This window comes from Alosa sapidissima, chromosome 5 (genome assembly GCF_018492685.1).
Source record: "Alosa sapidissima isolate fAloSap1 chromosome 5, fAloSap1.pri, whole genome shotgun sequence".
Lineage (NCBI taxonomy): Eukaryota > Metazoa > Chordata > Actinopteri > Clupeiformes > Clupeidae > Alosa > Alosa sapidissima.
In genome coordinates this window covers 28,330,398-28,355,882 of record NC_055961.1, presented here as the reverse complement: position 1 = coordinate 28,355,882, position 25,485 = coordinate 28,330,398, and the positions used below count along the sequence as shown (strand labels likewise).

The 25,485-nt window shown below is 40.4% G+C and overlaps 1 protein-coding gene across 13 annotated transcripts in view; it reads left to right on the top strand.

Annotated features, from left to right (window-relative positions):
• Positions 1–25,485, top strand: part of LOC121709120 (protocadherin gamma-A4-like) — a 162,830-nt gene that overhangs the window by 35,364 nt on the left and 101,981 nt on the right. Inside the window, exon 1 of one of the 13 annotated variants that reach the window (XM_042092221.1) lies at positions 4,198–7,261. The exons of 6 other annotated variants lie outside the window; for them this stretch is intronic. In XM_042092221.1, the coding sequence (XP_041948155.1) occupies positions 4,868–7,261 (2,394 nt within the window). In that variant the 5' untranslated portion in view covers positions 4,198–4,867. Of the gene's footprint in view, positions 1–4,197; positions 7,262–7,550; positions 10,954–17,766; positions 20,332–22,593; positions 25,068–25,485 lie in introns of those variants that run through there. 6 more of the 13 variants (XM_042092237.1, XM_042092215.1, XM_042092234.1 and 3 more) reach the window with 6 other exon arrangements.

Genomic DNA, 25,485 nt, shown 5'->3' with positions numbered 1-25,485 from the left:
TTTTAGTTTTTTTTAAAGCAGGAACATTTATGTGTTTTTGTCAGAGCATCTTATAGCATGGCTGTTTGAGTAGGTGTTGCCTTTCATATGACTGTGGTTTCACTGAAATAACGAGGCAATTTGTTACTTTGTGTTGAATTGCTGCATTGGTCCCACATCCTGCGCTCTTCAGACGTTGCACTTTTCTCTTATTCCTCTGAGTGACGCTATTGACCAGCGTTGAGCAATTGAGCTCTCACTTCTTGCCACTACTATAATATTTAGATTGAGAATACACCCTCCAAAGCCAAACAGTGTCGCAGTAACAATGGACAGCAGACGCGAAATCCTTCCCTTTTGACCCTAATAACATATGCTCGGCGTTTCACAACGTTTAGGCTTTTTATTTCAAAATATCATAAGAACCATTTCATCTGGTTCAACATGTGGACGGGATTCTGGATTTACAGTTTTTCTACCACACTTCTATTTTTTAACATTTTTGTTGTCGTTCTCCCCGGCAGTAATGGAGATTTGAGCTATACTATACCAGAGGAGATGAAGCGAGGAGCTGTGGTCGGTAACATAGCGAAGGACCTCGGGATGGATTCCAGAGGATTATTATCACGTAAAGCTCGGTTAGATTTGAAGGGTACTCGCAAACGTTTTTGTGATATTAATGTGCAGTCTGGTGAGGTTGTTATTGCGGAAAGGATTGACCGAGAAGAATTGTGCAGTTCCAAGGTTTCTTGCTCTTTAAAGTACGAACTTGTTCTGGAAGAGCCATTAGAATTGCATCAGATATTGGTGCAAATTCAAGATGTAAACGATAACTCACCTCGGTTTTCAAGCGATGAAATTAAACTTGAAATCCACGAATCCGCAGCAAGAGGCACACGGTTTCCTTTGAAAGAGGCACACGACTTGGACGTGGGGCGGAATGGCATCCAAGGCTATTCGCTGGAAAAGAACGAGCATTTCACTTTGGCTGTTCATTCAAATACCGTCGGAGGTAAACGCAGTGAATTAGTTTTAGACAAAGAGCTAGACCGTGAGCAGGAGCAAGAGGTGACGTTATTGCTTACTGGTACAGACGGAGGTACACCGCCAAGATCCGGTACTGTAGCCATACACGTTACTGTACTTGACGCAAACGATAATTTACCAGTATTCAGTCAACCTGTGTATAAAGCCAGCCTACCTGAAAACTCTCCTTTAGGCACAGTGGTTCTCACTGTAAGCGCCACCGATGCAGACGAAGGAGCGAACGGGGAGGTCACGTATGAATTTAGTCGGATATCTGATAGAGCCGCCAGGGTCTTTATAATAGACAAGATCAGTGGAGAGGTTAAAGTGACTGGACCAATAGATTTTGAGGATGAGACTGAGTATGAAATTGGAGTCCAGGCATCAGATGCCTCTGGGTTAGCCTCCAATGCCCAAGTATTTATAGAAATAACTGATGTAAATGATAATGCACCTGTGATATTTCTAAAGTCACTGAAAAATCCAGTCCCAGAAAATGTATTGCCTGGCACAGAAATTGGTATTATCAATGTGCAAGATGAGGATTCAGAGGGTGCCCGCTCCATCCGCTGCACTATTCAGCAAAATGCTCCTTTTAAATTAAATCCATCAATAAGGAATTATTTCTCACTTGTAACTACCAGTGATCTTGATCGAGAACACATTAGTGATTACAATATAACCATCACTGCTGTTGATGATGGTGTGCCACCATTGTCATCCTCCAAAACTATTCATCTCTCTGTGTCTGATGTGAATGATAACCCTCCTGTATTTGAACATCAGTCCTACAGTGCATATGTGACTGAGAATAACAAGCCTGGCTCCTCTGTCTGTTCTGTTACTGCGAGAGACCCAGACTGGAGACAGAATGGCACAGTGTTCTACTCTCTGTTTCCCAGTGAGGTCAATGGTGTTCCGGTCTCCTCATATGTATCCATTAATGGAGACACAGGGGTGATCCATGCTGTGAGGGCCTTTGACTATGAGCAGTTCAGAAGCTTCAAAGTTCAGGTTGTAGCCAGAGACAATGGTTCTCCTCCACTCAGCAGCAACGTGACTGTGAGTGTGTTCATAACAGATGAGAATGATAACTCTCCTCAGATATTATACCCTACTCCAGAAGGAAACTCCTTCATGACTGAGATGGTTCCTAAAGCTGCTCTTTCTGGCTCGCTGGTCTCCAAAGTGATCGCTGTTGATGCTGACTCTGGACAGAACGCGTGGCTGTCGTATCAGATCATTAAGTCAACTGATTCGGGACTTTTCACTATTGGTCTCCACAGTGGAGAGATCAGGGCTCAGAGGGACATTTCTGAATCTGACAGCATGAAGCAGAACCTTGTGATCTCAGTGAAAGATAACGGACAGCCCTCTCTCTCTACAACCTGTGCCGTATATTTACTCATCTCTGATAACTTGGCTGAAGTTCCTGAACTGAAAGACATGTCTTATGAGGAGAGCAATTCTAAACTCACATCTTATCTGATCATTGCTCTGGTGTCTGTTTCCACATTTTTCATCACTTTCATCATTCTCATTGTGGCCATAAGGATTTGCCACAGGAGAAAGCCCAGACTGCTGTTTGATGGAGCAGTAGCCATTCCCAGTGCATATTTACCTCCCAACTATGCAGATGTTGATGGAACTGGAACTCTCCGTAGTGCTTATAACTATGACGCCTATATGACCACAGGGTCACGTACCAGTGACTTCAAGTTTGTCAGCTCCTACAACGATAACACTCTGCTGGCTGGCACCACTTTAAAGAAGAGTAATAATGACAGTAGTAACAGCCTTGACTTTATTGAGAATGGATCAAAGTTCTCCACTCTGGTAAATACTAATCTCTAAAGCAATATATATGTTTTTATGTTTATAACTAACCCTAGGTTATGTTTATACAACTGTGAGGTTGCTGTGTTTATCATGCATGAAGTTATCCAAGTTATCTAAAGCATAGAGAGTGAATTTAAATAATTATCACTTATGGCCATGTGTTTACAGCATGGCCATGTGGGTTTGGGGTGTTTACTAACATTGTAAATGCTTTATTATGTTTTATTTTTCCCCTATATAATTGTTTGGCTGTTACATTATTGTTTATGTCAGACAGAATAAACACACACTTAGCTGTCAGTTGAGACATGCTCTTTTTACTTTTTAATATAACCATTTTAGTTTCTTACTTTTCTGCATGCATTGATGGTTTTCTCTTTCATAATATTTGTGTTCAATGATATTGGGTTAAGTGATAAATTGGTTGAGTGGATTATTGAATTGCTCATTAAGGTTTTGGTTCATATGAGTTGGATGGCAAGGTGAATCATTGTGGCTCAGTTTGCTGGTTCTAGTGCATTGCTGACTTTAAAAGCCCTGAGAGCCTTTTGGCCTATGCTGTTATTGCTCCTGTTTGTTCATGTTTAAAATTAAGCATCTGTGTATTTTGGCTTGTTGCCTAAGAAAAGGAAAAACATATATGGTTTATAGGCTTACTCTTGGCTAGTCTTATCTGACCATTGCTCAAGTGTCTGTTTCCACATTTGTCCTCACTTTTATTATTCTCATAATTGCATTTAGGTTTTGCAAGAGGTGAAAGCCTAAAATTGTTTTATGGAGCAGTAGCATCTTTACCTCAATAAAGATGCCTATTACGCAGAGGTTGATGGAATTGGAATTCTTTGTAGTAGTCATTGTTACAATTATGACGTGTATATGACGACGGAATCTCGTACACGTGACTTCAAGTTTGTCTGGTCTTATAACGGCGATACTATGGCTGCTGGTAGCACACTGCAGAAGACTCCAAGTAGGCTAGCACTGTTAAGGGAAACATAAGGTTTTTCCTTTGATAAAGAAGATTTAATTGAGGTAGGCATACATATTTTATATTTTGTGAAGTCTCTATTTTAGTTGGTTGTAAAACCTTAGATTTTTGGAGCAGCAACACAATTTTGGCCAACTTCTGGCCTACCTGTTATAAGCATTATCAAAGCACTACAGGATTATTTAACATTACCTATGAAAGAGTTTGGCATTGCTTCGTGAAAAAGGGGGCGGCCACAACCTGCATTTCTTTACTTGGTAATAATACACTGACATTTTTATGAAAGTTACACAAGCCAGCGAATGGGTAAATTAATTTACAGGGATTTTTCTGTGTTTCTAAGTAATCTGATATTATCAATACTGTTCGTATTTTACATAAAAACCGCCTGCAAACTGACCTTAAAAGGAAAAATTGCAGTGTAGCCAATTCAACGTAGAATAGTTTACACCGCGCTCCACTTCTCTCTGGCATCAAGTTCGCCTGCAGCGTCTTTTCAGCACCACGTGTATGGACAGCGACCTGTCGCTTCACAGGCGTTCTGGTCGCAGGCATACTACTGCTTGAATGATAGTGCTCCTGTTGTGTGTTTCTACCACATTACAGATCAAAAGTTACACATATAACGTAAATTGGGGTTACACTTTCATCATCAAATTTTGAATAGTACGTTTTAACGCTACTCTCTGTGACATATCTTGTATGATCATTATATAAATTAATGACCGCCTTATCAATGTGGGTTCATAGGGGAAAACAAGTGTGGATTTAAATCTTCCCTGCTATTTTATCTCAGTACTCAGAGTGTCGCTATAGGCCAACTTTATGTTTTTCTGTCTGTTTTCCACCCACTGCTGTAATATTCAAATCGCAAATAAAACCAGAATAGCCTACCCTGAGCATATCGAACAGTGTTACTGGGAACCAACGCTCGTGTACGCTTTATTTTAACAATAGCCTACATCAGCCGGCAACGCTTTGGTATATTGAAAACCTCGATTTCCTTTTTTGAAACATCACACGCCTGTTTCTGAAATGAAACCATTTTTCACTTCCTACAGTATTTTCTTTTTTGCATGGATTCATATCTGTCATGGCGACTTGAGCTATTCACTTCCAGAGGAGATGAAACAAGGAGCTGTGGTCGGAAATATAGCGACGGATCTTGGACTTGATGTAAAACTACTGTCGTACCGCGAGGCTCGTTTGGATACGGAGGATAATGGCAAACGTTTTTGTGACATTAATCTACAGACAGGCGATTTGGTCGTCGCTGATAGAATAGACCGAGAGGAGCTTTGTGGGTCGACGATATCATGCTCTCTTAAATACGAACTGGTTTTGGAAAACCCACTTGAACTGCACCGAATTACGCTTCAAATTCAAGACATAAATGATAACTCACCTCGGTTTCAAAAGGAGGAAATTCAACTGGAGATACAGGAATCTGCATCGAAAGGTGCTAGATTTCTCTTAACCGAAGCACACGACTCGGATGTGGGTCGAAACGGCATTCAGAGCTACTCATTGGAAAAGAACGATCATTTTACTTTATCCGTACATTCTAATTCTTATGGTGGGAAAAATAGCGAATTAGTTTTAGATAAAGAGCTTGATCGTGAACAACAGCATGAGCTGTCATTATTGCTTACCGCAACAGACGGTGGCACTCCTCAGAGATCCGGTACTGTAGTCATACACGTCACCGTTTTGGATGCAAACGACAATGTACCAGGATTTAGTAAACCCATTTACGAAGTCAGTCTGCCTGAAAACTCTCCTTTAGATACTGTAGTTGTGACTATTAGTGCCACAGACGCAGACGAAGGGCCACATGGAGAGGTCACTTACGAATTCAGTCACATATCAGATAAAGCTGCCAAGCTATTCTCTATTGATAAAGTGAGTGGAGAAATCAAAGTGATTGGACTGATAGATTATGAAGAAAAACATAAATATGAATTGAGAATTCAGGCGAAAGATGGAGCGGGGCTGGCTTCAACTGCTAATGTTTTAATAAATGTTGAAGATGTCAATGATAATGCTCCAATAATCATTTTAAAATCATTTAAGAATAATGTCTTGGAAAATGCTGAGCCTGGCACAGAAGTAGGAATTATAAATGTGCAGGATAAAGACTCAGGGGAAAATAGGCAGGTCCGCTGCACCATTCAGCAAAATGTTCCTTTTAAATTAGTTCCTTCTATTAAAAACTATTACTCTATTGTAACAACAGCGGCACTTGACCGTGAGACTATAGCTGATTATAATGTGACTCTTACAGCCACTGATGAAGGAAATCCACCTTTATCATGCTCCAAGGCAATCCATCTCTCAGTATCGGATGTGAATGATAACCCCCCTGTATTTGAACATCAGTCCTACAGCGCATATGTGACTGAGAATAACAAGCCCGGCTCCTCTGTCTGTTCTGTTACTGCGAGAGACCCAGACTGGAGACAGAATGGCACAGTGTTCTACTCTCTGTTGCCCAGTGAGGTCAATGGTGTTCCGGTCTCCTCATATGTATCCATTAATGGAGACACAGGGGTGATCCATGCTGTGAGGGCCTTTGACTATGAGCAGTTCAGAAGCTTCAAAGTTCAGGTTGTAGCCAGAGACAATGGTTCTCCTCCACTCAGCAGCAACGTGACTGTGAGTGTGTTCATAACAGATGAGAATGATAACTCTCCTCAAATATTATACCCAATTCCAGAAGGAAACTCCTTCATGACTGAGATGGTTCCTAAAGCTGCTCTTTCTGGCTCGCTGGTCTCCAAAGTGATCGCTGTTGATGCTGACTCTGGACAGAACGCGTGGCTGTCGTATCAGATCGTGAAGTCGACTGATCCGGGACTTTTCACTATTGGTCTCCACAGTGGAGAGATCAGGGCTCAGAGGGACATTTCTGAATCTGACAGCATGAAGCAGAACCTTGTGATCTCAGTGAAAGATAACGGACAGCCCTCTCTCTCTACAACCTGTTCCGTATATTTACTCATCTCTGATAACTTGGCTGAAGTTCCTGAACTGAAAGACATGTCTTATGAGGAGAGCAATTCTAAACTCACATCTTATCTGATCATTGCTCTGGTGTCTGTTTCCACATTTTTCCTCACTTTCATTATCTTGATCATTGCAGTAAGATTGTGTCACAGGAGAAAGCCCAGACTGTTGTTTGATGGAGCAGTAGCCATTCCCAGTGCATATTTACCTCCCAACTATGCAGATGTTGATGGAACTGGAACTCTCCGTAGTGCTTACAACTATGACGCCTATATGACCACAGGGTCACGTACCAGTGACTTCAAGTTTGTCACATCCTATAATGACAACACCATGCCTGCTGGCAACACACTTAAGAAGAACTCACATGATAATAGTGACTTCCTTAGCTTCACTGATGATGGATCAAAGTTCTCCACTATGGTAAATATTTTTTATCACATAATTTCCATGTGTTTTAAGTTAACATCGATAATGAACGAGTGACATACAATATGAATCGATTGGGTCTAGTTATTTACTGTATCTTTACAATATAAGCTTACGTAATGTTGTACCCAACATATAAATATGATACATAAGATTGTAATTACAGCTTATTCGGTTGTGCTTCCAGTATATACATTTCAGGTAGACTTGCCTTACTTACAATGTATACTGCACTTATTTATTCTTGAGTAGAGCATTACATGCTTGGCAGGTTTTTCTCTTTTATCTGTATTTTCTAGTAACTGCATGATACGGGTGGTCATCGTTTGGTGTAGCTGTTGTTTGTAAAGAGGACTAGCATAACTGCAGTTGCGTAGCTGCAACTAGCAGTGTTTTAGCTTTCATATAAAGATTACATGTGCTAATACTATTAATTAATTTCTCATATTGACTTCAATTAATACAGAATCTTGCTTAATGTTATGGCATTGTGTTATCTAGATAGCAACCAGGATCTCCTAGAAGTTATTCATTCAGTCACCGTGTCAGCATATATAAGTCTCTGAAAGCCTGGCAACACATCTTTGAAAATGTACTCTTAGCTTGATTGTTTGCTTTTTCCACATTTATGCCTAATTTTGGCATGGGGAGTAAAGGCAATATGTCTGTTCAACTATAGCCTACTCCCACATGAGTTTGAAAAGTAGTTGAACCAGGTTTCACTCAATGTTTTGCCTGAGCTGCCTATAAGATGTCTTTCCACTACACATCCACATTGTTTTGCCTCTTAAGTGAGCCTTTAAATAAGAATGTGAAATCTGAGTTTATTTCTGGTATCCACAAGAGTTAGGTATGTATAATGACTGACTTGTTTGGTTTTACTATATTTGATTATTAAGTGTGCATTCTACAATGTTCTGTAATCATTTGTAAACATAACTATAGAGGGAGGGAGGGAAGACAGAGTCAAGGCACAGGCCACTATACCACCCCTCCAATGATAGTGTTAAAATGTGTTGTAGTATTCAGAGAATACTCAGGATGTCGCTATTGACCAACGTAGTGCAATTAAATACTTCTTTCCACCCACTCCTATAATATTCAAATACAACACAGTGAAGCAGTACAGACATGGGGGTATGATAAGGGCACAGTGAACATTTATTCCAACCTTCTTGGACATAAGTAGGCTACGTCGTGCGTTTACAGCACTTGTGTTTTGAGTTTCTTTTAATCTACAAAGGTTAGGATTCATCGACCCTGCAAATATGAGGATAAAACGCGGTTGCTTCTTTGGCGCAAATGGCATGGCATGGATGATATTTTTTATCACCGGATTTCGCGACTGTCATGGCGATCTTAGCTATTCAGTTCCAGAGGAGATGAAACGAGGAGCTGTGGTCGGAAATATAGCGAAGGATCTCGGGCTTGGAGAAAGAGGACTATCACAGCGCAGTGCTCGAATAGATTTGAATGGCAACCGCAAGAGATTTTGTGAATTGAATATCCAGACAGGAGAACTGGTGATTTCTGAAAGGGTTGATAGAGAAGTAGTGTGTGGCTCGAAGTCCTCGTGCCCTCTAAAATATGAACTGGTTTTGGAAAATCCCTTGGAGTTACATGGAATCTTATTGCAAGTCCAGGATATAAACGACAACTCACCTCAGTTTCCAAACGATGAAATTAAACTGTCTATTCCGGAATCGGCGGTCAAAGGCGCACGCTTTCATTTGGATGTGGCGCAGGACTCGGATGTGGGCAGAAACAGCATTCAAAGCTATTCACTGGAGAAGAATGGCCATTTCAGCTTATCAGTACAGACTAATGCCGATGGAGTGAAATACTGCGAGCTGGTTTTAGACAAAGAGCTTGATCGTGAAGAGCAGCAGGAGTTGACGCTGTTGCTTACTGCTGTTGATGGAGGCGCACCTCAGAAATCCGGTAGTGCAACGATACACGTCACTGTCTTGGACGCTAACGATAACCGTCCAGTGTTTAGTGAACCTGTTTATAAAGTCAGTCTACCTGAAAATACCCCCATAGGCACCGTGGCTGTTAGTGTCAGTGCCACGGATGCAGATGAAGGAACAAACGGCGAGGTGACTTATGAATTCAGTCTTAAATCCGGTAAAGCAGCCGAAAACTTTGCAATAGATAAGATGACAGGGGCGATCAAAGTAGCTGGACCAATTGACTTTGAAGATGAAGCTGATTATGAAATCAGAGTTCAGGCAAAAGACGGCTTTGGTTTAGCCTCAAGTGCAAAAGTTATTATGAACATAATTGATGTAAATGACAATGCCCCTGTGATTAATATTAAATCGTTGAAAAATGCAGTTCCGGAAAATGCTGCACCAGGGACAGAGGTGGGCATTATTAATGTGCAGGATGAAGACTCTGACAGAAATAGTCAGGTGCACTGCTCAATTCAGCAGAATGTGCCATTTAAATTAATTCCATCAATTAAAAAATATTACTCCCTTGTAACAACAAGTGAATTAGACCGTGAACAGATCACAGACTATAATATAACTCTCATTGCTACTGATGAGGGGAATCCACAGTTATCTTCCTCCAAGACAGTCCATCTCTCTGTGTCAGATGTAAATGATAACCCCCCTGTATTTGAACATCAGTCCTACAGCGCATATGTGACTGAGAATAACAAGCCTGGCTCCTCTGTCTGTTCTGTTACTGCGAGAGACCCAGACTGGAGACAGAATGGCACAGTGTTCTACTCTCTGTTGCCCAGTGAGGTCAATGGTGTTCCGGTCTCTTCATATGTATCCATTAATGGAGACACAGGGGTGATCCATGCTGTGAGGGCCTTTGACTATGAGCAGTTCAGAAGCTTCAAAGTTCAGGTTGTAGCCAGAGACAATGGTTCTCCTCCACTCAGCAGCAACGTGACTGTGAGTGTGTTCATAACAGATGAGAATGATAACTCTCCTCAGATATTATACCCTACTCCAGAAGGAAACTCCTTCATGACTGAGATGGTTCCTAAAGCTGCTCTTTCTGGCTCGCTGGTCTCCAAAGTGATCGCTGTTGATGCTGACTCTGGACAGAACGCGTGGCTGTCGTATCAGATCGTGAAGTCCACTGATCCGGGACTTTTCACTATTGGTCTCCACAGTGGAGAGATCAGGGCTCAGAGGGACATTTCTGAATTTGACAGCATGAAGCAGAACCTTGTGATCTCAGTGAAAGATAATGGACAGCTCTCTCTCTCTACAACCTGTGCCGTATATTTACTCATCTCTGATAACTTGGTTGAAGTTCCTGAACTGAAAGACATGTCTTATGAGGAGAGCAATTCTAAACTCACATCTTATCTGATCATTGCTCTGGTGTCTGTTTCCACATTTTTCCTCACTTTCATTATCTTGATCATTGCAGTAAGATTGTGTCACAGGAGAAAGCCCAGACTGCTGTTTGATGGAGCAGTAGCCATTCCCAGTGCATATTTACCCCCCAACTATGCAGATGTTGATGGAACTGGAACTCTCCGTAGTGCATACAACTATGACGCCTATATGACCACAGGGTCACGTACCAGTGACTTCAAGTTTGTCAGCTCTTACAATGACAATACCCTCTCTGTCGGAAATACATTGCAGAAGCCTCCACATGACAATAGTGACTTCCTTGACTTCATTGATAATGGATCAAAGGTGTCCACTCTGGTAAACAATCTTACATACTCTGAAACACTCTCATAAGATATGTTCATAAAGAATATACTTTATATCCATACGTTTAAAATACTTATTTCTTAATAGCAGTTTTAAGTCTGCATTTTAAATGTATGTAGCATTACAGCAAACTCAGTGGCTTTTGTCTATTTACATGAAGTATCACATTCTCTCCATAACTTGGCCTTATTAGTGTGTTTATTGTGCTTAAGCATGTCAGATCATTGGAGCTTTTAATGAAAATAAATAGTGTTGCTAGTTTCCTTTTGTGAACCATTTTCTTTAGTTGTATAATTTAACATGTGACCTGCTCTATTCAAATCTAAGACTGTTGAGTTTTTTTTTTTTAATGTAACAACATAAAGAACATTAGGCTGTTTTGACACATATGGCCCAACGAAATTGTGTGAGCTACAGTGTTGGTTTTAATGTTGATGGACATACTTCCAAATAGAGCAGGTTTGACTAAGCTGGACACATTCTGTAATATGCATAGGGCTAGGGTTATTTTGACAATCTTTCTTCCTAGTATAGCCCTCATTGTGTTCAGGGCACCGTGGAGGGCAACTAGATCAAACATTAAAGCTACAGAACAATGTGTGATCTTGTAGTAGTTTATCCTTGAAGTAGACTGGTGAGGTAATGTAAAGTTCTTTGCAGTTTGGATAGATAGGGAATAGACTGTACACCAGCATTATAGCCAGGTGTGTTTTGGTGTTTTGTTGTTGGAGGGGCTGGTTTGGAAGTATTGTTTTGAAGAAGCTACACTCTTGAATGCTAGTGCAAATTTTTCTTGAAGTTTTTGAGTAACCATTTTTGAAAATATTTGTCTATATACATTTGTGCACTTGATAGTTTGTGTGTGCTGGAGTTTAGCAAGGCTTATTAACCTGATATTGTAAATATCAATTCATTAACAACTGCATACATTATCAACATTTTATTAGGTATAAGGCCTAATATCTCTACCTGTATCAAATGTTTGGGTCTGGTGAACAGATTTGTTGTCGTTTTCCATCGGTTAACTTTTAATCAATCTGTATGCCCAGTGTGAGTTATAGGTTACAGTTATAGGAGGCAGCTGAGGCTCCAGCATGGAGACCTGTTCCACATTACCATTTATAGGCTAGCCTGGCACTATCCTCCATTACAATATACAAATATGAATCTACAGATGTGGCATTGCTCTCATGTAAATGAAAGCCACCACTCACCTTATAGAGAGAATGTAGTTAAAACAGGAGCACCAGCAGATTACACTATTTTGGATTTTACACTTTGATTGAAAATGTATTAAAATAGTCATATTTATACTGTAGGCTACATCATTATTATATGTAAACATACAGTTTAAATATCACAGGAGAGAGGACAAGGTAAAGGTCTGTGACAGCTGTGTGCACCTCCCCCTTTGGATACTCTACTGCTTAATGATCATCAGGTCTGACAATCACCTCAGAAGTGACATTTATGTTTGATGTTTCCAACATGAAGAAACTATATCAATAACATAAACTTGAGTTGAGAAGTAGATTCACTGAATCATTTGGAAATTTGACTTGGCCTACCTTCGTCATATTACAATTTCAGAATTGTAGCATCACCTTAGCCACATATATTTCAATCATCTATTGTTCAATTTTAATTCACATGTAGCATTTTTATCTGTATTGAGGAATGGTTCTCTTTAAGTCTGTATTTCATGATTGTCTGTGTGTTGTCCTGTGTCCACTGAACAAGCAAGGCAAACTGTTCCAAAACATAAGAGAGAGGTGTTCAACCATGTTGGGCCTACATTCGTTGTAATTTTATTTTAGCACTCAGAGTGTCGCTATTGGCTAAGGCAGTGCAATTGCTGTCAGCACTCCACCCACTGTTATAATATTTAAATGGTAAATACAGTGGAACAAGCCCTACTACCCCGGTGGTTTGATGAACCAAACACTGTGCAATCGCGCTCTCTGGGATACCAGCATTTTAGCGTTGTGCATACTATTGTATTTGGGCTGTTTTTGACCCACGCGGATTTATAGCATTGATATTCAGTTATCGACATGAAGACAGGATTTACTGGCGTCTTCTTTCCAAATGGAATGCTTTGGATTGCATTTTTCACTCTCAGATTTCTCAGCAGTTATGGCGACCTGACATATTCAATTCCAGAGGAGATGAAACCAGGGGCTGTGGTAGGGAATATAGCAAAGGATCTCGGACTCGATGCTAGGGGATTATTACTGCGCAGTGCTCGAATAGATCTGAAGGGCAGTCGAAAACGATATTGTGACCTAAATGTCCAGACGGGTGAACTAAAGATAGCTGAAACAATTGATAGGGAAGAAATGTGTGGATCAAAAGCAACGTGTTCATTAAAATATGATTTAGTCATGGAAAATCCCCTGGAGCTACATAGAATCTTACTGCAAATTCAGGATATAAATGACAACTCACCCCAGTTTCCAAACAACGAAATGAAGCTGTCAATTCCAGAATCAGCAGACAAAGGCGCACGCTTTTCTTTGGATATGGCAAAGGACTCTGATGTGGGTAGAAATAGCATTCAAAGCTACACACTGGAGAAGAACGACCATTTCAGTTTATTTGTTCAATCTAATGCCGACGGAGTGAAATACAGCGAATTGGTTTTAGACAAAGAACTCGATCGTGAAGGACAGCAGGACTTGACGCTGTTGCTTACTGCTGTTGATGGAGGCGCTCCTCAAAAATCTGGTAGTGCAACGATACACGTCACTGTCTTGGACATGAATGATAATCGACCTGTATTTAGTCAAGATGTTTATAAAGTCAGTCTACCTGAAAACTCTCCTGTCGGTACTCTGGTTATAATTGTAAGTGCTATAGACGCAGACGAAGGAGCTAATGGAGAGGTCACTTATTTATTCAGTCTTATATCTGACAAAGCAGCCAGACTTTTTACAATGGACAAAGTTAGTGGAGAGATTAAAGTAGCTGGACCAATAGACTTTGAGGATGAGACTGATTATGAAATAACAGTTCAGGCAAAGGATGGCTTTGGTTTAGCCTCAAGTGCAAAAGTAATTATTGATATAACTGATGCAAATGACAATGCACCTGTGATCTATGTTAAATCGTTGAAAAATCCAGTTCCTGAAAATGCTGCACCTGGTACAGAGGTGGGCATTATTAATGTGCAGGATGAAGATTCAGAGGGGAACCGCCAGTTGCGTTGCACTATTCAGCAAAATGTGCCCTTTAAGTTAAATCCATCTATTGAAAACTACTATTCCCTTGTCACAACAAGTGAATTAGACCGTGAACAAATCACAAATTACAATATAACTGTCATAGCCACTGACGAAGGAAATCCACCATTGTCATCCTCTAAAATTATCCATCTTTCTATCTCTGATGTGAATGATAACCCTCCTGTATTTGCAGAGCAGTCCTACAGCACATATATGACTGAGAATAACAAGCCTGGCTCCTCTGTCTGTTCTGTTACTGCGAGAGACCCAGACTGGAGACAGAATGGCACAGTGTTCTACTCTCTGTTGCCCAGTGAAGTCAATGGTGTTCCGGTCTCCTCATATGTATCCATTAATGGAGACACAGGGGTGATCCATGCTGTGAGGGCCTTTGACTATGAGCAGTTCAGAAGCTTTAAAGTTCAGGTTGTAGCCAGAGACAATGGTTCTCCTCCACTCAGCAGCAACGTGACTGTGAGTGTGTTCATAACAGATGAGAATGATAACTCTCCTCAGATATTATACCCTACTCCAGAAGGAAACTCCTTCATGACTGAGATGGTTCCTAAAGCTGCTCTTTCTGGCTCGCTGGTCTCCAAAGTGATCGCTGTTGATGCTGACTCTGGACAGAATGCGTGGCTGTCGTATCAGATCGTGAAGTCAACTGATCCAGGACTTTTCACTATTGGTCTCCACAGTGGAGAGATCAGGGCTCAGAGGGACATTTCTGAATCTGACAGCATGAAGCAGAACCTTGTGATCTCAGTGAAAGATAACGGACAGCCCTCTCTCTCTACAACCTGTGCCGTATATTTACTCATCTCTGATAACTTGGCTGAAGTTCCTGAACTGAAAGACATGTCTTATGAGGAGAGCAATTCTAAACTCACATCCTATCTGATCATTGCTCTGGTGTCTGTTTCAACATTTTTCCTCACTTTTATTATCTTGATCATTGCAGTAAGATTGTGTCACAGGAGAAAGCCCAGACTGCTGTTTGATGGAGCAGTAGCCATTCCCAGTGCATATTTACCTCCCAACTACGCAGATGTTGATGGAACTGGAACTCTCCGTAGTGCTTATAACTATGACGCCTATATGACCACAGGGTCACGTACCAGTGACTTCAAGTTTGTCAGCTCTTACAATGACAATACCCTCTCTGCTGGAAATACTTTACAGAAGACTCACCATGACAATAGTGCCTGCCTTGATTTCACAGATACCGGATCTAAGTTCTCTACTCTGGTAAACAATCTTTCAGTAAATTGAGCATCTATCTGCACAATATAAAAATGGTTACATTTACTTCTCATTTTCATCCCAGCCTTTTAGCATCCAGTGTCCAGAGTGTTGTTGGGGATTCTCCAAATCTACGTTCCTGAATATGTGAAATCATGTCTGGAATTTAGGTGAAAATCCATCAGTCCAAATTGTAAATGAATCCTGATGCATATTGCTATGAATTAATAGTTTAAACCAGGTTTATGGATAAATGTTGCCTTCCTGTAGGGATTAAAAAAGGAGAGATAATGGTGTTGTTTATGTATTTGGTTGTTTCAGCTTCTAATAGTGTTTTAGAAGTCAGGTTGGTGATTGAGGTCATGGAAAGTTGTTGTATACAGTAGAACAGATGTTGTGTGTTTATGTGCTCTTATGATCACGTCATTTTGCATGGCTATGGATTGTGAGATTTAAGTTCAATGGAAGAAAATCTCACATTACCTAATTTAATATTATAGCCAAAGAATTGCTCATAACCTTTTCACTCACCTCTGCTAGATCAAAGGCTCAGAGGGAAAGAACAGTATATGTACCAGTGGTCCTGAATGTTCTCTTTTGGTTGAAATGGATGACCTTGATTGATTGTCTTTCTCGAAATATCAGATGTGTTTATGTTGTAGGATAAATTTTCTGTGAAGCAAATTGTAGATGCATAGACAGACTCAGTTGTTATTTTGGCGTTGTGGTGCTATTGTTGTTGCTGTGATTGTTAATTATGTTGTTCTTCCATGTCCTCTTTGGTGGTGCAGTTTGCAGTGTTTTTCATATCTTGTGCTCAAGCCTGTTTTGTCAGGCTGCCAATACCAGTTCAGGCCAAATGGCTGGTATGGTGAACAGTGGCCCGCCACTGTCTTAGCAGACATTTAGTCAGACAGTCAGACATTTAGTATGCCATTTTTCCTATAACTTTCCATTCAACATTGTTCAAGATAATATTTAATCATGTGTTACTGAGATGTACATAGTAATACTTTTGCAGGAATTGCTGGCTCTCTTTTGGTGGCAAGCTGTAAAAGTGATCAAAGACTCTTAAATCTGGCTGTGGTACTTTAGGCCCTGTACTGATACTATTCTTTTGTACTATTTACAGTGCAACTAATATAACATCTGTACTAAACTTAATCTCATAGACTAGAGGGAATACAGCGGTATTAATTGGCAGGTAAAAGCCAAAAGTCAGCCTGACAGTAGTTGAAGAAATAGATGAAGAAATAAATAGAAATAAAAGAGGAGCTGAATTACATGAATCTGGTTCTGGACAGACAGAACTCAGGCAATATTGGGCCAGATTACTGCCAAGTGCATTGTAGTGTCAACTAGGAAGTGTTTAGTGGCAGATGTCCATCACATAGGCCCTATCTGGGACAACCCCCTCAAGTTGCCGACTGTAAAATGTAATGTGTAAGAGCAGATTGTGATAAACCTAACAGCGTTTTGTACTACCCCTGCTCAGCCAAAAGCTATAATGATATATTCAAAAGAAGTATTGGTTATCACTTCACAATTTAGCACATTTTACATTATATTTACATTTAAGTTCATTCATTTTAAAATTACATTCATTTTCCATGTCTTGATTATACTTGTGCCATAACCTCCATTTTATATATCTTATACAATTTCATTGTTTTGAAAGCTGGAATGTCTATAAAAGTGGTTATACAGTTTTTTCAGGTAAATGTGGCTCGTAATTTTTTTTCTTATTAATATTCATGAAGCTGTCGTCCAAAAATCTTAAGGTCCGTCATTACAGTACATCAAATGTAGGCCTATGCATCAGTAAGATTGATGACTGTCTCCTGTGACTGAAACCCATCACTCTTGAAATGCCATTTACATTCAAGTCAACTGAAGGAACACTTGTTTGACTGAGAATGGTCTTCCTGTTATTCAAGGTTTTTCCGTTTTGTTGGAAACATGTTTTAGTTCAACACAAAGTTAACTATTACGGTTTCCCAAATCCCATCATTCCTACTTGTGCAGTATAATGTGCATAACACTACAATACACAACCATTTATTATACATGTGCATACATCTTGTAGGCCTATGCTTGAGATGATTTTACAGTGCATGTGGTTTGCTTTATCCCAGGTACAGAAGTATTCAATCGGTTTGCATTTCAGATTTGCCTTTGAATTTGTCTTTTTCTTGACGCCGTTCACATTTCCACCTCGTTTTTCGTAGTTCTGCCAGAAAAACTCCGGGTGTCGCTATAGACCAACATTGATTTAAAAACCCTTCTCTCCACCCTCTGTTATAATATTTAAATCATAAGGACACAGAGGCAAATCATACCGTGGTGTTGTGGTGAACAAAACCTGATGTGCATCTACTCTGCAGTCTTGGATATAAACAGTCAGTTGGCTTGTTGCTCCAACTAACGTTTCGCTTTTTTTTTTATTGTGTTTGGTGTCCACCGTCCAACATACGTTTTTACCGAGATGAAGACAGGAGTCAGTTCATTATTGTTTCCAAACGGAATTCTATGGGTGGTGTGTTTGATCATCGGATTTCGCGGCAGTCAAGGCGATTTGAGCTATTCAATACCAGAAGAGATGAAGCGAGGAGCTGTGGTTGGGAATATAGCAAAGGATCTCGCACTCGATGCTCGTGGATTATCACGGAGGAATGCTCGAATAGATCTGAAGGGTAGCCGCAAACGGTATTGCGAATTAAATCCCCAGTCAGGTGAACTAATGATTGCTGAAAGAATAGACAGGGAAGAAATATGCGGTGCGAAACCCTCGTGCCCGTTAAAATATGAACTGATCTTGGAAAACCCACTAGAGTTACATAGGATAATGTTGCAAATTCAGGATATAAATGATAACTCACCTCAATTTCCCAACGATGCAATTAAACTGTTAATTCCAGAATTGGCGGACAAAGGCACACGTTTTCCTTTGGATGTGGCGCATGACTCGGATGTGGGCAGAAACAGTATTCAAAGCTATTCACTTGAAAAGAACGACCATTTTACATTATCGGTACAGTCTAATTCCGATGGAGTAAAATACAGCGAATTGGTTTTAGACAAAAAATTGGACCGTGAACAGCAGCAGGAGCTGTCGTTGTTGCTTACTGCTATAGATGGAGGCTCGCCTCAGAGATCGGGCAGTGTAACGATACACGTCACAGTCTTGGATGTGAACGATAACCTACCAGTATTCAGTCAACTAGCTTACAAAGTCACTCTGCCGGAAAACTCCCCTTTAGGTACTTCAGTTATAACTGTAAGTGCCACTGATGATGACGAGGGAGCAAATGGACAAGTCACATATGAATTCAGTCTCCTGGCTGGTAAAGTAGCCAAACTCTTTACCATAGATAAGGTGACAGGAGAGATTACATTATCTGGGTCAATAGATTTTGAGGAGGAGAGTCACTATGAAATTAGGGTTCAGGCTAAGGATACCTTTGGTTTAGCATCAAATGCTAAAGTTATTATAGATGTCATTGATGTAAATGACAATGCACCTGTAATTAATGTTAAATCGTTGAAAAATCCAGTTCCTGAAAATGCTGCATCTGGTACAGAGGTGGGCATTATTAATGTGCAGGATGAAGATTCAGAAGGGAACCGCCAGTTGCGTTGCACCATTCAGCAAAATGTTCCATTCAAATTGATACCATCCATTGAAAACTACTATTCCCTAGTGACAACAGGTGAATTAGACCGTGAACAGATCACAGACTATAATATAACTATTGCTGCCACTGATGAAGGCAATCCACCATTGTCATCCTCAATGACCATTCATCTCTCTGTGTCTGATGTGAATGATAACCCTCCTGCATTTGAACATCAGTCCTACAGCGCATATGTGACTGAGAATAACAAGCCTGGCTTCTCTGTCTGTTCTGTTACTGCAAGAGACCCAGACTGGAGACAGAATGGCACAGTGTTCTACTCTCTGTTGCCCAGTGAGGTCAATGGTGTTCCGGTCTCCTCATATGTATCCATTAATGGAGACACAGGGGTGATCCATGCTGTGAGGGCCTTTGACTATGAGCAGTTCAGAAGCTTCAAAGTTCAGGTTGTAGCCAGAGACAATGGTTCTCCTCCACTCAGCAGCAACGTGACTGTGAGTGTGTTCATAACAGATGAGAATGATAACTCTCCTCAGATATTATACCCTACTCCAGAAGGAAACTCCTTCATGACTGAGATGGTTCCTAAAGCTGCTCTTTCTGGCTCGCTGGTCTCCAAAGTGATCGCTGTTGATGCTGACTCTGGACAGAACGCGTGGCTGTCGTATCAGATCGTGAAGTCGACTGATCCGGGACTTTTCACTATTGGTCTCCACAGTGGAGAGATCAGGGCTCAGAGGGACATTTCTGAATCTGACAGCATGAAGCAGAACCTTGTGATCTCAGTGAAAGATAACGGACAGCCCTCTCTCTCTACAACCTGTGCCGTATATTTACTCATCTCTGATAACTTGGCTGAAGTTCCTGAACTGAAAGACATGTCTTATGAGGAGAGCAATTCTAAACTCACATCTTATCTGATCATTGCTCTGGTGTCTGTTTCCACATTTTTCATCACTTTCATCATTCTTATTGTGGCCATAAGGATTTGCCACAGGAGAAAGCCCAGACTGCTGTTTGATGGAGCAGTAGCCATTCCCAGTGCATATTTACCTCCCAACTATGCAGATGTTGATGGAACTGCAACTCTCCGTAGTGCTTATAACTATGACGCCTATATGACCACAGGGTCACGTACCAGTGACTTCAAGTTTGTCAGCTCTTACAATGACAATACCCTCTCTGCTGGAAATACTTTACAGAAGACTCAACATGACAATGGTGCCTGCCTTGATTTCACTGATACCGGATCTAAGTTCTCTACTCTGGTAAACTATTTTCATTAATGTTACCATTTATTTACATGATATAAAAATGGTTCACTTTACTGTAGTTTTTACCCCAGCCATTTAGCATCCAGTGTTGGTGGGTTCTCCAAATCTAAATTCCCGAAGATCTGAAATCATGTCAGCAATCTAAGTGAAAAGTAACTCCTGACATAACCATTAATTAATTGTTTGAACAAGATATAAATTCTGCCTTTAAGTAGGGATTAAAAAGTAGAGATAATGGTGATGTTACAACTGGTGATGATTTTGTGTTTGGTCACATACTCACAATGTTTTGGAGGCCAGAGTGATGAGATCATTTTAAGTTGCTGTATAGAGCAGATGTGTGTTTTTTTGGTCTTGTGATACTCTCTCTGTATCATGTCATTTTATGTGCCTGTGGATTATTATGAGATTCAAGCCCCTTCCATTAGGTTGCAAAGAGAAAAAAATAAGTCCCATTTGTCCTAATTTAACATGATAGCCACACAATTGCTCATGACCTTTTCAGCCACCTCTGCTTGTTCAGAGGTTCAGGGGGACAGAGTACTGTACCGTAGGCCTATATTGTAATGTTATTGCAACTGCAAGTAAAATGAGTATGGTTGTCTGTGAGGCAGTTTGTAAATACATGGACATTTGTACACAGACTTGTACATAGACATACACATTTGTTACTTACTTGAGGAGTGGTTTCTGTCAGAGTGACTATGTCCATTTAAGTGGTGCAGTTTGAGGGGATTTTCACACACTTTGTGCATATGGTTAATTTGTCTGACAATTCAGGTGAAATAACTGGTATGATGAACTGTTCAACTTGCTTGTCTCAGTCTATGCAGACTTTTACTCGTAGCCCATTTTGATCTAACTTTCTGTTTTTACTTTGTCAAATAATATTTAATCAGGCATTACTGAGGTAACTGTTACAATTGTACCATAGTAATAATTCTGCAGAAGTTGCTGGTTCTCTTTTTGTGGTTGTTTATTCAGAGTTGTGAAAGTGTCCAAAGACACTTAACTCTGTCTATGGTACTTTGTATCAAATTATACTGACACCAATTGTGTTGTACTCATTACTCTGCAGCTATATTAACATCCATATTCAAAACCTTAATCCGTTCAATTACATTTGTGATTTATTGGCACAACTGTGCATTGTACAATATTGGCAAAGTGAATATCATAAAGGGGATACAATGAATGACATACACTGGTAGGTAAAAGCCATCCATCAGCCTGACAGCAGTTGAAGAAATATTGGATTGTAAAATAGAACCAGCAGGATTAGAATTAAGTGTATAATGAAGTGAATCTGGTTCTGATCCATCTGAACTCAGCCAGTTTTGTGCCATATCACTGCCATGTCCATCAAAGTCAACTACTGGAAATGTTTAGTAACTAATATCCTGCACATATCTGGAATTCCCCTCTCTCAAACACTAAAATTGTAGAGTTTGACTATAAGATTCAGATAGGATTTTCCTTGCTCTGCCAAAAGCTTTAATTACATGTCCCAAAAAGTGTCAGTCATCCCTATGACATTAACATTTGGCACAACCTGCATTGTAAATACTGTTGACTTTTTTAGACAGGAAGGTTTTGCTATTAAATTGAATTATATTGGTTGATGTGGCATGGAGAGATATTCAGTAATGTCATTGCGTTTCGTCCTAAAGACATTCATTGCAAATACCTCCATTATACAACAAATGTATGCCTAAGTAAGTCTAATGAAACTGATGGCTCTTGTAAGAGTTGTTCATCCAGGTAACCTGGAACACATGTAAGATAGAAAATGGCCTTTCTGTTATTCAATGAATTATGTAAAGTAACCAATTGTTTTGATTGAAACACATTTTATTGCAAAACAGAACTCTTACACATCCTTCACTAGAGCCAAACTCATACATTCCCTATGCTATTTTCATATCACCTACAAGGAGTGTTTGATTACAAATATTTATTCTATACATGTAGGTGATTGGACATGTAATGAATTGCATGCGATTTTTATTCCAACGTTTTCAGACTGTATTTTCAGACTCTCATCTCTCGTAATTTTACCAGAGAACTCCGGGTGTCGCTATAGACCAACGGTAGACACTTAAATGACCATCCCCACCCTCTGTTATAATATTTAAATAGATAATTCAGAGTCAACCATGGCTTTGTGGTGAAGCAAACCTGATGTGCATTTACTCTGCAGTCTCTGGCATTAATAGTCCTCTGGCTGTCTGCATTAGTTGACGTTTTGGTGGGTTTTTTTTCTGGTGTTTGGAATCTACTGGAAACATAGGCTAGGTCTGCGCTACTTCTCTATCGGAATGAAGACAGGATACAGTTCTTTCTTGTTTCTATACGTAATGCTATGGATGGCGTTTTTGATCGTTGGATTTAACGGCAGTCATGGCGATTTTGCCTATTCAATACCAGAAGAGATGAAGCGAGGAGCTGTGGTTGGGAATATAGCGAAGGATCTCGGACTTGATGCTCGTGGATTATCACTGCGGAATGCTCGAATAGATCTGAAGGGTAGCCGCAAACGGTATTGCGAATTAAATGCCCAGTCAGGTGAACTAATGATTGCTGAAAGAATAGACAGGGAAGAAATATGCGGTGCGAAACCCTCGTGCCCTTTAAAATATGAACTGCTCCTGGAAAACCCATTAGAGTTACATAGGATAATGTTGCAAATTCAGGATATAAATGATAACTCACCTCAATTTCCCAACGATGAAATTAAACTGTTAATTCCAGAATCGGCTGTTAAAGGTGCACGCTTTCCTTTGGATGTGGCGCATGACTCGGATGTGGGCAGAAACAGTATTCAAAGCTATTCACTTGAAAAGAACGACCATTTTACATTATCAGTACAGTCTAATTCCGATGGAGTAAAATACAGCGAATTGGTTTTAGACAAAGAACTGGACCGTGAACAGCAGCATGAACTGTCGTTGTTGCTTACTGCTATAGATGGAGGCTCGCCTCAGAGATCAGGTAGTGTAACGATACACGTCACCGTCTCGGATGTTAATGATAACCTACCAGTATTCAGTAAACTAGCTTACAAACTCAGTCTGCCAGAAAACTCCCCTTTAGGCACTTCAGTTATAACTGTAACTGCCACTGATGCTGACGAGGGAGCATATGGACAAGTCACATATGAATTCAGTCTTCTAGCTGGTAAAGTAGCTAAACTCTTTACAATTGATAAGGTGACAGGAGAGATTACATTATCTGGGCCAATAGATTTTGAGGAGGAAAATCACTATGAAATCAGGGTTCAGGCTAAGGATGGTTCTGGTTTATCATCTAATGCAAAAGTTATTATAGACATAAGTGATGTAAATGATAATGCTCCAGTAATTAATGTTAAATCACTGAAAAATCCAGTTCCTGAAAGTGCTGCACCTGGTACAGAGGTTGGCATTATTAATGTGCAGGATGAAGACTCAGAGGGAAACCGTCAGGTGCGTTGCACCATTCAGCAAAATGTTCCATTCAAATTGCTACCATCCATTGAGAACTACTATTCCCTAGTGACAGCAGGTGAATTAGACCGGGAACAGATCTCAGATTATAATATAACTCTCATTGCTACTGATGAAGGGTCTCCGCCACTGTCATCCTCCAAGACAATCCATCTCTCTGTGTCTGATGTAAATGATAACCCCCCTGTATTTGAACATCAGTCCTACAGCGCATATGTGACTGAGAATAACAAGCCTGGTTCCTCTGTCTGTTCTGTCACTGCGAGAGACCCAGACTGGAGACAGAATGGCACAGTGTTCTACTCTCTGTTGCCCAGTGAGGTCAATGGTGTTCCGGTCTCTTCATATGTATCCATTAATGGAGACACAGGGGTGATCCATGCTGTGAGGGCCTTTGACTATGAACAGTTCAGAAGCTTCAAAGTTCAGGTTGTAGCCAGAGACAATGGTTCTCCTCCACTCAGCAGCAACGTGACTGTGAGTGTGTTCATAACAGATGAGAATGATAACTCTCCTCAGATATTATACCCTACTCCAGAAGGAAACTCCTTCATGACTGAGATGGTTCCTAAAGCTGCTCTTTCTGGCTCGCTGGTCTCCAAAGTGATCGCTGTTGATGCTGACTCTGGACAGAACGCGTGGCTGTCGTATCAGATCGTGAAGTCGACTGATCCGGGACTTTTCACTATTGGTCTCCACAGTGGAGAGATCAGGGCTCAGAGGGACATTTCTGAATCTGACAGCATGAAGCAGAACCTTGTGATCTCAGTGAAAGATAACGGACAGCCCTCTCTCTCTACAACCTGTGCCGTATATTTACTCATCTCTGATAACTTGGCTGAAGTTCCTGAACTGAAAGACATGTCTTATGAGGAGAGCAATTCTAAACTCACATCTTATCTGATCATTGCTCTGGTGTCTGTTTCCACATTTTTCCTCACTTTCATCATTCTCATTGTGACCATAAGGATTTGCCACAGGAGAAAGCCCAGACTGCTGTTTGATGGAGCAGTAGCCATTCCCAGTGCATATTTACCTCCCAACTATGCAGATGTTGATGGAACTGGAACTCTCCGTAGTGCTTATAACTATGATGCCTATATGACCACAGGGTCACGTACCAGTGACTTCAAGTTTGTCAGCTCTTACAGTGACAACACTCTGCTCGCCGGCAACACATTACCAAAGAATCTGGGGGCGAGCAGTGAATGTCTTGACTTCACAGGATCAAAATGCTCCACTCTGGTAAACATTCTCAGCATACATTTTTTTCTTTGTTTATTTTTCTTATACCCATTTTTGCTTGAAGAGAGAAACAATGTGATGTATGATGATGAGATGAGGATTCTCACTAATTTAAACAATATTGTTTTTGAACTGTAGTTGAATCATTCAATCAATCATTCGTCTATTATTCTAATGGAAGCATTCAGTCAGATCTACAGGATGTACATTTTTAATAGACTTAAAGAATAAGTCGCATGTTATCCCGTGAACCTGACAAAGTGTCTGTTTCAAAGTTTCATAGACAGCCCAAAACAAGTAACTCAAAGCTGACTTGCTTCTAGACTTTATTATCCTTTTATCACTCATCAGTATTATGATTATATCTCAACAACTTTTCTGTTGGGAATATGGAGTTGGATTTTCATAGCTTTGCATT